The sequence below is a fragment of the Schistocerca cancellata genome, chromosome 6 (assembly GCF_023864275.1).
Source record: "Schistocerca cancellata isolate TAMUIC-IGC-003103 chromosome 6, iqSchCanc2.1, whole genome shotgun sequence".
NCBI lineage: Eukaryota > Metazoa > Arthropoda > Insecta > Orthoptera > Acrididae > Schistocerca > Schistocerca cancellata.
This window is the reverse complement of record NC_064631.1, coordinates 506,932,735-506,945,864: the sequence shown is the minus strand read 5'-3', so window position 1 is coordinate 506,945,864 and position 13,130 is coordinate 506,932,735. Positions and strand designations below refer to the sequence as shown.

Genomic DNA, 13,130 nt, shown 5'->3' with positions numbered 1-13,130 from the left:
AGAAATCCCTAACAATTACTGTCTTATTGTCTAGCTATCTAAATTTTATATGGGTCATTAATTAAATAATTACATAAATGTCTAAAGTGAGTATATAGTGAATGTTATACAGGCCGTCCCCATAAATGTTTCTGTCAGTCACGCTGCAATTGCTGCAGTTGGGTCAAGTGAATTATAGATGATTATTCAAACAGTAGAAAGATAGTAGGATAAAATACCAAATAAATTAACTTCTTGTTCTGTAAAAATGCTTACATCAAGCCTGTTTAAGAGAGTACTGTTCTGCATTTTGAAATGAGCCAACCACTCTGCAGCATCTATTGGTAGATCCACACAACCCTCCTTTGTCTGTGAATTGGCAACTTCTTTGGGCATGTTCAACCAGTTTCGAACTGATTCAAAAAGAAAAAAAATGATTTCACAAAACAGGCAGTTCAAATATATCACTTATAAACAAAGAGAAAACAGTCACCATTGAAAGTTGTAACAACCTGGGTTTTGATCTGTTGTTATGTTTTCAAGAATCACATGTGACAGCAACATTCTATTTAATCCACAGTTGAAAATTACAAGCTAATATATGTATCCTATATTCTTCATAAGAACAACTCTGATGTAAACATACACATATGTGGTAACTGGTTACCTGCTGTAGCACACGTTCATGAGCGTTGTCACCCTAATTACATATTAAATATTTTATGTTTTACTACCACTTATGAGACTTTAGGACAGTCTAAAGCACTGACAGACAGCAATGGTTTTGCTGATCAGGATGCTAAATGCATATTTCTTATTTTTAATATCAGTGTACAATCACTTTCTCTGAACAATTCTGTGCGTAACATTATAGTTAGTTCTGACTGGTACATATTGACCTGGTTTGTAAATAGTCTCTCCATTTCTCCCTTGGATGTGAAATGCCAAAACACTTAAATTTTCTCCTTTTTAACAAATTTTAGAAACACGGTATAAAATCATTATAAAAATATCACCAAATCCACACAGTTGTGGCAATGAAGTGAATATAGTAACTGACTTGTATATAGAAGGTTGTGGTTCGATCCCACTCCGAAATGTTTTTTTCTTTTTTAATGTTTATCAAGATGATGTCCTGTGTTGTACACTTGAGATTAAATTTCTTCGTTTGTTAGTGGTGATCTCCCTGTACAGGAGTGTTCAGTTACATATGTCACATAATTTAGCAAACCATCACTATTTTGTTAAAAATGCTGTGTGGTCAAAGGTGCATGCACTTTTCTTCAGGAACAAAGTGCCTACAATGAACAAGGTACTTCAAGCAGTAGATAATGACAACGAATTGCCTACTTCTAAAAGAACATTTCATAAACTGATAAAGGATATTGGTTTTCAGTTCAAAAGTAGGAAATGAAATAGCATTATTACCGTTAGAGAGGATATTGCTTTGTGGAGGAGATGTTATCTCCAGCAGATTCAAAGTTCAGATACGAGAAATGGAAGATTTATTACCTAACAAAACACGGGTTAACGCAGGACATGTAACACAGAAAGTGTGGACTGACAAAACAGTGACTGATAGAGACAAGCTTTTGTTGCAGGTCTATCACCAAGGTAACAAAAACTGACTACGCTGAGTCGCAGATAGTCACAACAAAAAGACTGCCACAAATAAAACTTTCAGCCAGTAACGCCTTTGTCAACAATAGACCACACACACACACACACACACACACACACACACACACACACACACACACACACACAAGCGCGCACAACTGCAGTCTCAGGCAACTGAAACCAACTGGGAGCAGCAGCACTAGCGCATGATGTGAGTGGCGACTGGATGGGGGTAAGGAGGAGGCTGAGGTGGGGAGGAGAAGGGATAGTATGGTAGGGGTGACAGACAGTGAAGTGCCACAGGTTAGACAGAGGGCACGGGAGAGATGGGGAGGGGTGGGGGTGGGGTGCTGCATTCTATGTGGGCATGACAACCAACAAGCTGTCTGTCCACATGAATGGCCACCGACAAACCGTGACCAAGAAACAAGGGACCACCCTGTTGCTGAGCACACTGCCAGCATGACATCCTTCACTTAAATGACTGCTTCACAGCCTGTACCATATGAATCCTTACCACCAACACTAGCTTTTCTGAATTGCACAGGTGGGAACTTTCCCTGTAAAACATCCTACGTTCCCTTAACCCTCCTGGCCTCAACCTTCATTAGTCACTGTCCTCACCCATCCAGCCCCTTCCCTGCTCCCATTTCAAGACTACACAGCTGCCATTCCACCATCACACCCAGTCTTTTTACTTCTCTCCTTCTCCACTATTTCCCCACCCCCCACTCCCGCCCCTCACCATCTCTCTCCTGCCATCTGTCTAAACTGCGGCACTTCACTGTCTGCCACCCCTACCATACTACCCCTTTTCCTCCCCACCTCAGCCTCCTCCTTACCCCTATCCAGTCGCCACTCCCATCATGCGCTAGTGCTGCTGCTCGCAGTGTGGTTTTAGTTGCCTGAGACTGCAGTCGTGTGTGTGAGTTGCGTTGATGTGTGTGTGTGTCATCTATTGTTGACGGAGGCCTTACTGGCCAAAAGCTTCATTTGTGGCAGTCTTTTTGTTGTGCCTATCTGCGACTCAGCATCTCCACTATATGGTTTGTAGCAATTTTCCGTTCCATAATATTATTAATTAGTCTTTTCCTCTCATCCCGTACAGTAAGTCTCCCCTGACCCATGGTTCTGGGTGACTTTCCCAAAATATATCCCTTTTCCTTGACCTCTCCAGTCCTTTTCCTTCATCCTTCTTCCTACCCCTTCAAGCCTTCTACCTGAAGAAGGAGCCATTGGCTCCGCAACCAACTTTTATGTGTGTGTTCTGCCGCCACTTGGTGAATAGATTTTTTTATCTATCCAATTAAATAATTTTGTCAATAATTGATTCTGCTGTTGTTATAAAATGATTCATTGATATACCACCCAAATTCAAGCCCTACAGTGTTAAAATTATGGACAATGCTTCATATCATAGTTTGAATGTAGGCAACAAAAACATTGGAGGAAGGAAGACATTGTATACTGCCTTATGGAAAAGGGAGCACATGTTGATTCTACTGCAACTTAGCCTGAATTACTGAAACAGGTTGAAGCTTATGTTGTAGATCAGTACAGTACTGATGAAACAGCACTGTTTGCTGGTCACACTGTTGTTAGCTTACTGCCATACCACTGCAACTTGAACCCCCTAGAACTTGTCTGGAGACATTTTAAAAGATATGTCGAAAGAAATAATATGACATGTAAGGTACCAGATGTGCTTAAATTAATGCAAGAGGCTCTGTCGCATATCACTGCCAAATACTGGTGAGATGCAGAACAACACGTAATAAAAGAAGATGACAAAATGTGGCATTTCTATGGTTTCATAGATTGTGTTGTTCATTGGCTACTCATCAAAGTTGAAGGTATCTTCTTCAGATTCAGAGATTGAAGGAGTTTTTTATTTAATCGTATGGCTAGGGTCCATTGTCGGGCAGACCGTTCGCCGGGTGCCGATCTTTCAATTTGATGCCACTTCGGCGACCTGCAGTCGATGAGGATGATAGAATGATGATGAGGACAGCGCAACACCCAGTCCCTGGGCGGAGAAAATTCCTCGACCCAGCCAGGAATCGAACCCAGGCCCGGAGGACCGACAATCCATCACGCTGACCATTCAGGTAGCGAGGGCGGACGTTTGAAGGAGTTCAGAGGTTATCCCGTGAGTAATACCTTAAGTGACTTCAGTATTTCGTTATAAAGTGAAATCTGTGCAATATACTCTTAAAATCACTAAATTATACTCTGTTTATGCACATATTTTTTTAATATTCTTTTTATGCTCTTTTTCTAAGTTATTACCAGATTATTACTCCACATTAATCTATCCCTTTTAAAATTTTAATAGTATTTCAAGCTTTATTATTTATCTGCTGTTTGATGATTTTGTTGTTATCTGTAGGTGTAATGTTTGGTCTAATCTGTTAGCAAATGTTTTAATTGTAATACTTCTGATGTGAATAATTTCAGTGTTCCAGCATTTAAAATACCTGTCTGAGAGAAGGGTTAAAATAACACAATAGGAAACAGATTACATTAAACATGACTAACATTCAATTGTGAAATGTCGAAGAGAAACAAAAAGCTTCCGCATGATTATCTGCAGTTGCTCACATCCTTGCAGTCTTGTTGGACCTGCTTCTCTGTTTAAAAGTGCCAGTAAAACATTGTGCAATGTGTTCTCTTCGCTGAGCACTGCGAGTGAGCTATGTTGCCGCATAAAACATAAGGTTACTATTGTATTCCACTGAGGCTTTGCAGGAAATAAAATCCAATGAGGTAATAGCAAACACAGAAGAAAACACAGCATAATGTTTACAAGAGGATTGTTCTTATAGAGGAAGGTCTTTCACATTCATGCTTCACACAGTATTCATTCACTGACACGATTGAAGAAGCCAGGTTTACATGAGAAATATTTTATGATTTGAAAGTGGATTTGACTACAAATCAGTGCCTTGAACAGCAGTCAACATTTATACAGATTCTTATCCTTCCATAACAAATGGCACTTTGGTCGTTCAATGAGTTAGTAAAGTCAGTGGTTAGAAAGTAATCAATTAACATTTTGATGCAAGTTAGTGTCCATTTGGATCAAGTTATCCAGTGAAAGATACAAAAGTTGCCCCCACCCCACTGGATAGAACAATTAACATCTGCATGTCATTTATTTTGTTAACAACATGTCTCTGTGAACTTCTTTGGTTGTTGCAAATATGAACTGTGTTTACCAATCTACATTTGTTGGATGTGTGATCACTGGCACACTAAATGCTTGTAGTGACTTTAATAACAAACTGTGTTCAACTGTCTGTTTCTATAAACTACGAATTATGAGATGAGGAGATTCATGATAAGTGTTGCCACTGAATATGTCACTGATTTTGCAGTCTAGCTTGGTTATCTTGATAGTATATGACTGGAAGTGTTAATGAAGTGGTCATCACCCAACAGGTCAATTTCAAGCTAATAAATGTGTGACCAAGTGAAATTAAAAAACAATGGTGTTTCATCAAATATTGTATATAACATAGTTGAACACAAGTAAGTTTTCGGTTTCAAGATACTTGTACTTCTATATTACTGAGAAGAACAAGAAGATGAGGCTGGAACCAGGTTAGCACTGTTCCAAGTAGTGCTGCCATGTTCAGAAATGTTCTTGTTTTGACTTGGTGAAAAGAACTTATGAACCTAGTGGACAGTGGCATTGCTGTTAATAAAGACAGCGACCTCAAGAACAGTAACAGCATACAGTGTGTAAATAAAACTGTGTGTGGTACATTAGTGAAAAAAAGTGTTAGGGCAGTGAACATAACAATGTATATGGGATTAAAAAGAAGAAACAGAATTAGATAAGCTACATGACATAGAAAGATCCAACAAGAAAGCTCCCAAATTGAAAAACGATCAATAAGAAAAGTGGGAACCAGCTCTTTGAAAGTAATTGCAGCCAGCAGAAGAGCAGAATTTGAACAGCTACACTTGAAACACCAGCCAATGAGGACCCAAATGGGAGTTCAGATGTCAACACTGCAACATGAGGTGGGGATGTGAGTTAGCAAGTGTGACCAAGCAACAGTATCAACTAACATACAAGAATTAAGGTAGCATAGTCCTCCTACTAAGTGTTGTTCACTATTTGTTCAAAATGAGTGATAAAGTAGTGAAAGACAGTGTGCTTTAGATGAAGAATAGGCAGTATAAATTAAAAGTGTACCTTGTGCGGACAGTTGGTTCAAGTCAGAGTTAGATTCAATCTTGTTTGGAGAAGTGAATGACTGTCCAGTTATCGATGAAACATCAAGGGCTTCCCTACAGAGTACTGCGATACTGAAGTAGAGGGCAGTGAAGCAGAAGTAATGAGTGAGGTGGATGTAAAGCCAAAAATACAGGCAGAAAGATATTTAGAACAGGGAGCAGTAAATGTTGATAATAATGAGTGGCTATTGAATGCATTAAGTAAACTGAGCAAAAGAATCGTCCATAACCTTAAACACCAAATAAAATGTGACATTAGTAATCTAGAGTTGGAGTCGGAACATCCAACAGTGACATTAAGAAGGAAGTTAGTGAGGTAATGGTTCATACTGATGGTCTGAACAAAAAGATGGACTCTGTACAAATTTGTTTAGAAAATAAATTAGAAGAAATGACAAAAAATTTGGGTTAAAATTAGATGTTTTTGGAAATGAAATGAAAAGAAAATTAAATGGAAAACATTTGTAATAAGGGGATGGAAGTTGATGATTTTAATTATTGCCAGGTTAAAGTTGCACAAGGCATGCAAATTTGCTCTGGTAATGTTAGTGTAATGAACTGATTTCTGATACTAAGCATAGAGGTAAGATCAACGTTCAGAATCTGGAGGTAGATGAGGAAATTGTTAATGTAAATACTAACGCATGTGATTATGCTGAAACAGAAGGTATGCAAGTAATGAATGAAATTACTGATAAAATATATGGCAGTGTGAATGAGTGCCAGTTTCAAAAAGAATGAAGAACTTTAGTAATTAACTATGGTGTAAATGAGATGCAAATGGTTACGAATAATGTCAACAATGTTGAGCTGAACGGTGCATAGGTAGGTAATGAAAGTGCAGACAAAGTTAATGATCTTATTAAAAAGAAATGTAAAGCCTTACTAATTAGCAATAACGTAAAGGAAATGAAGTTAGTAAAGACTAATTCAAGCAAAATTGTGAGGATATGTGTGAATGTTGAAGAAGAAAATATTGTTAAGGTAAATAAGCCTGTTGCTATATTACCAGTAGTAGCTATTTCGAACATATTAGAAACTGATAATGAAGCAGACAGTATGCTGAATGTAGTTTTCAATATACATGGGCTTATGACAAATTTCAGTGTGAATGCAATGTTTAAGGGAATTGTTTTTGTGAGGTGTGGAATGTTCAAAGATTTTGGGTGGAGTGCAATATTTGCAGGTGATGTGAATAATACGAGTAAAATTTCACCCAGTGTTGCAAAATTAGATGGAAGAATAGGGGGTCAGAGTAATTGTGACTCTAAGATACATAGGAACTTTACTGAACACGCTATTTGGCAAACAGTGCCTTTCTCAGCTGGGTGATTCGATTCCCCTTTTTTTGAATCACTCAATTCTCTAACTATTCCACCCATAGAATGCAAGAAGAAAATAATCATCCTCTACTATTTTCAGTTCTAATGTGTAAAAGTGTCAGGTCTGTAATCGTATTTTTCTATGACCAATAAGAGTATGGAAGCATATGCTGTGTCAGCTAAATTTTATGAAAAAATGTTTTCTATGTGGTCAGATTTAGTTATGGTGAAAATATCATAAATAATTTAAAAAAATCTTTTTCAGCTCAATGAGTAGTAAAATTAAAATGTAACAAGTAATGCAAATGTTAAATAGCAGCAATAGATGAAAAATGTTGAGCACCTAGGTTTCATTTTTGTAAATGTTTGACATTAAATTTAAGTTATTTACTTAAACTAAGGTAAAACTAGATCCAGTTTGCGACACTAATGTGCCAGTTTCATAAAAATATATCACCATACCGCCCTTCAGGTTGAAGTACAAACTAAAGAAACTTAAGTGAATTTGGTTTAAAGTAAAGTAATACCCTCATCTGGTGCAATAAAATACAATATATAAGCTTTTGTCTGTCAATAATGAGGGAGAGAAGTTTGTTAATAATGAAGAAATTTTGTTGCTATGGTGTGGTATTTAGTAGAGCCATTTTTTTATAATAAAAGACAAAGCATGGACTTTCATGTTTAATTATTATGTAATGAAGGAATATATGATATATCAGCAACATGGATTAATGATAATGAGGCAATGAACTGACAAAGTATAAGTAAGGAATGGGTCAATGAAGTCTAATGAAGTAATACTGTGATGAAATAATAACAGAATATATGGAACCATGGACCTTGCTGTTGGTGGGGAGACTTGCATGCCTCAGCGATACAGATAGCCGTACCGTAGGTACAACCACAACGGAGGGGTATCTGTTGAGAGGCCAGACAAACGTGTGGTTCCTGAACTGTGGCAGCAGCCTTTTCAGTAGTTGCAAGGGCAACAGTCTGGATGATTGACTGATCTGGCCTTGTAACAATAACCAAAACGGCCTTGCTGTGCTGGTACTGCGAACGGCTGAAAGCAAGGGGAAACTACGGCCGTAATTTTTCCCGAGGGCATGCAGCTTTACTGTATGATTAAATGATGATGGCGTCCTCTTGGGTAAAATATTCCGGAGGTAAAATAGTCCCCCATTCAGATCTCGTGGCGGGGACTACTCAAGAGGATGTCGTTATCAGGAGAAAGAAAACTGGCGTTCTACGAATCGGAGCATGCAATGTCAGAACCCTTGATCGGGCAGGTAGGTTAGAAAATTTAAAAAGGGAAATGGATAGGTTAAAGTTAGATATAGTGGGAATTAGTGAAGTTCGGGGGCAGGAGGAACAAGACTTCTGGTCAGGCAAATACAGGGTTATAAATACAAAGTCGAATAGGGGTAATGCAGGAGTAGGTTTAATAATGAATAGGAAAATAGGAATGCGGGTAAGCTACTACAAACAGCATAGTGAACGCATTATTGTGGTCAAGATAGATACGAAGCCCACACCTACTACAGTAGTACAAGTTTATATGCCAACTAGCTCTGCAGATGACGAAGAAATTGAAGAAATGTATGATGAAATTTAATAGTCATGGGTGACTGGAATTCGAGTGTAGAAAAGGGAGAGTAGGAAACGTAGTAGGTGAATATGGATTGGGGCTAAGAAATGAAAGAGGAAGCCGCCTGGTAGAATTTTGCACAGAGCACAACTTAATCATAGCTAACACTTGGTTTAAGAATCATGATAGAAGGTCGTATACATGGAAGAACCCTGGAGATACTAAAAGGTATCAGATAGATTATATAATGGTAAGACATAGATTTAGGAACCAGGTTTTAAATTGTAAGACATTTCCAGGGGCAGATGTGGACTCTGACCACAATCTATTGGTTATGAGCTGTAGATTAAAACTCAAGAAACTGCAAAAAGGTGGGAATTAAAGGAGTTGGGACCTGGATAAACTGAAAGAACCAGAGGTTGTACAGAGTTTCAGGGAGAGCATAACGGAACAATTGACAGGAATGGGGGAAAGAAATACAGTAGAAGAAGAATGGGTAGCTTTGAGGGATGAAGTAGTGAAGGCAGCAGAGGATCAAGTAGGTAAAAAGACGAGGGCTAGAAGAAATTCTTGGGTAACAGAAGAAATATTGAATTTAATTGATGAAAGGAGAAAATATAAAAATGCAGTAAATGAAGTAGGCAAAAAGGAATACAAACGTCTCAAAAATGAGATCGACAGGAAGTGCAAAATGGCTAAGCAGGGATTGGCTAGAGGACAAATGTAAGGATGTAGAGGCTTATCTCACTAGGGGTAAGATAGACACTGCCTACAGGAAAATTAAAGAGACCTTTGGAGAAAGGAGAACCACTTGCATGAATATCAAGAGCTCAGATGGAAACCCAGTTCTAAGCAAAGAAGGGAAAGCAGAAAGGTGGAAGGAGTATATAGAGGGTCTATACAAGGGCGATGTACTTGAGGACAATATTATGGAAATGGAAGAGGATGTAGATGAAGATGAAATGGGAGATACGATACTGCGTGAAGAGTTTGACAGAGCACTGAAAGACCTGAGTCGAAACAAGGCCCCCGGAGTAGACAACATTCCATTGGAACTACTGACGGCCTTGGGACATCCAGTCCTGACAATACTCTACCATCTGGTGAGCAAGATGTATGAAACAGGCGAAATACCCTCAGACTTCAAGAAGAATATAATAATTCCAATCCCAAAGAAAGCAGGTGCTGACAGATGTGAAAATTACCGAACAATCAGTTTAATAAGCCACAGCTGCAAAATACTAGCACGAATTCTTTACAGACGAATGGAAAAACTAGTAGAAGCCGACCTCAGGGAAGATCAGTTTGGATTCCGTAGAAATACTGGAACACGTGAGGCAATACTGACCTTACGACTTATCTTAGAAGAAAGATTAAGGAAAGGCAAACCTACGTTTCTAGCATTTGTAGACTTAGAGAAAGCTTTTGACAATGTTGACTGGAATACTCTCTTTCAAATTCTAAAGGTGGCAGGGGTAAAATACAGGGAGCGAAAGGCTATTTACAATTTGTACAGAAACCAGGTGGCAGTTATAAGAGTCGAGGGACATGAAAGGGAAGCAGTGGTTGGGAAGGGAGTAAGACAGGGTTGTAGCCTATCCCCGATGTTATTCAATCTGTATATTGAACAAGCAGTAAAGGAAACAAAAGAAAAATTCGGAGTAGGTATTAAAATCCATGGAGAAGAAATAAAAGCTTTGAGGTTCGCCGATGACATTGTAATTCTGTCAGAGACAGCAAAGGACTTGGAAGAGCAGTTGAATGGAATGGATGGTGTCTTGAAGGGAGGATATAAGATGAACATCAACAAAAGCAAAACGAGGATAATGGAATGTAGTCGAATTAAGTCGGATGATGTTGAGGGTATTAGATTAGGAAATGAGAGAATTAAAGTAGTAAAGGAGTTTTGCTATTTGGGGAGCAAAATAACTGATGATGGTCGAAGTAGAGAGGATATAAAATGTAGACTGGCAATGGCAAGGAAAGCGTTTCTGAAGAAGAGGAATTTGTTAACATCGAGTATAGATTTAAGTGTCAGGAAGTCATTTCTGAAAGTATTTGTATGGAGTGTAGCCATGTATGGAAGTGAAACATGGACGGTAAATAGTTTGGACAAGAAGAGAATAGAAGCTTTCGAAATGTGGTGCTACAGAAGAATGCTGAAGATTAGATGGGTAGATCACATAACTAATGAGGAAGTATTGAATAGGATTGGGGAATAGAGAAGTTTGTGGCACAACTTGACCAGAAGAAGGGATCGGTTGGTAGGACATGTTCTGAGGCATCAAGGGATCACCAATTTAGTATTGGAGGGCAGCGCGGAGGGTAAAAATCGCAGGGGGAGACCAAGAGATGAATACACTAAGCAGATTCAGAAGGATGTAGGTTGCAGTAGGTACTGGGAGATGAAGAAGCTTGCACAGGACAGAGTAGCATGGAGAGCTGCATCAAACCAGTCTCAGGACTGAAGACCACAACAACAACAACAACAACAACAACATGGAATGATGATTGTAATGAAGTAGTAATGATGTAAATGAAGCAGCAACAATTATAAAACCTGTCTTTGCAGTCTTTTATTTTGAAAATGCATTACTTCAATCAACAGGTTTGTACGGGAAAAATTTAATGGGAAAGCAGACATGAGCAAGTAATGAAGTATAATTGTGGGCAAACCAATATGTTTTTGTAGTGATAAGACACCTACATGACTGGAAGCAGCAGTGAAATAATTTATCTAATCTATAGAAATATATGAGGGTGTATACGGGAACAAGGAAAGAAAATTCCTGGATTATTCCCCGATATCCCGTTTAAAAAATACGCTTTTTCCCGGGCGAAAATACACTATTTCTGTGCTAAGTGACAGTAGGTTTTCCGTAGATTTTCCCTCGGAACTGTAAAACTTATCAATCCTTTGAATGGTTAACGTTTTATACAATCGCGTAGAACTTCCCGGAAAAAAAAAAAAAGAAAAGACGGGGCAGAGACGTTTTAGAGAGACTTTTTATTAAAAAAAGGAGAGAAGTTTTGGAAAGACCTTTGATTTGCAGCAACATATACGCTGCATATTTTTGTATTATGAAAGTATAAATTCGAATTGCACCAAACACAGCGCGTTAGTTTCCGGAGCATTGAAACTGAGGTTGCGATGTCCTTTTGTAAGCGAGTCATATCTCAAGCCACGAGATCTCGCCAGCCGATGACAGCAGCTATTCAAAGCATAGGACACCTGTTATAGTCAGCCAATAGCAAGATCACTGGTTACATAGCGTGAACACGCAAGAGGAAAAGTTAACGGTTTACATTAATGTACACAGTACCGTATATCTACAAGAAAAGTTAAGCTTTCACATATAATTTTGGTCTCTAAGATTAACACGCTACAACAGAAGCTAAGCTTTCACATGTAATATTGATTTCTTTTTTTTTTTGCGCGTGTTATACTTTAAGATACATCACACAAATGTGCCAGTAAATTTAAAATTCTGACATAAATGTCTCTGCTCGAAATTCTAAGTGGCTGGTCCTCAAACTGTTCAGTTTCGAACGCTCTGTGATTTAGATATCCATCCCACTTTCTCACACGTAACAAAATTCATGTTGCGTAAAAAGAAATTTTCTTTCAAAGTAACATTTTTCTAACCACCGCTCGCAATACTATCCGGAGACTGTTAGAAATAGGTTCGATTTACCAGTTGCCAGAGAGCGCCAGGTAACAGGCTTTATTGTGTGTGTGAAACTGTAGTGGTGTAGGTGTGTATAAAGCACTAACAGAGCTTATGTTACACCATAAAAGAAACAGGGCATCAGAGGATACTCCAAGGAGCATCGGAATTTCGTAAACCACACTAAAATGCATAATTCGGTTTGAAGTGAATTTTTAAAACATTATGTACAAACCTGTAACAGTTAAGCTTTTTATTCTTGTAAATATGCATTTCTGTATTTGTTTATTCAATTATGTGTACATTGTCACTATGTGTTGCCGATGGCTAAATTGAGTACACACTCAAAGGCCAAATAAAAAAATTTAAAAAAAAGTGCAAATTGGCTTTTTCCAGATTCACAATGAAGTAGGTCCCACCTGATATTAAGCTTTTCAGTGTGGTTTTTGGGATGTAAATTTTCTTGGAGTACCAGTACTCTGCGATCTCATTTTAGGTTCTTTATTATGGCATAATGCCATATATGGCAGAAGATGATAACGTGCACTTGAAATTCAGCGAACAGTTGGAACTAGGCAATACTGTAGAATGAAACACTTCGTTTCAAATAAAATGATTGCCTCAGCGGAAAGATTAATAAAGCCAAATTTCTTTAGCAAACTTGCAAAAATAACTTCACTGTTCTGCAAGGCGATTAACGCTTGACTG

The 13,130-nt window shown here is 38.3% G+C and overlaps 1 protein-coding gene across 1 annotated transcript in view; it reads right to left on the bottom strand.

The window, feature by feature from the left end:
- LOC126088504 (28S ribosomal protein S29, mitochondrial) overlaps nt 1-13,130 on the bottom strand; it is a 92,642-nt gene that overhangs the window by 20,711 nt on the left and 58,801 nt on the right. Inside the window, exon 5 of the mRNA XM_049906647.1 lies at nt 256-392. Coding sequence (XP_049762604.1) covers nt 256-392 — 137 coding nt within the window. The remainder of the gene's footprint in view (nt 1-255; nt 393-13,130) is intronic.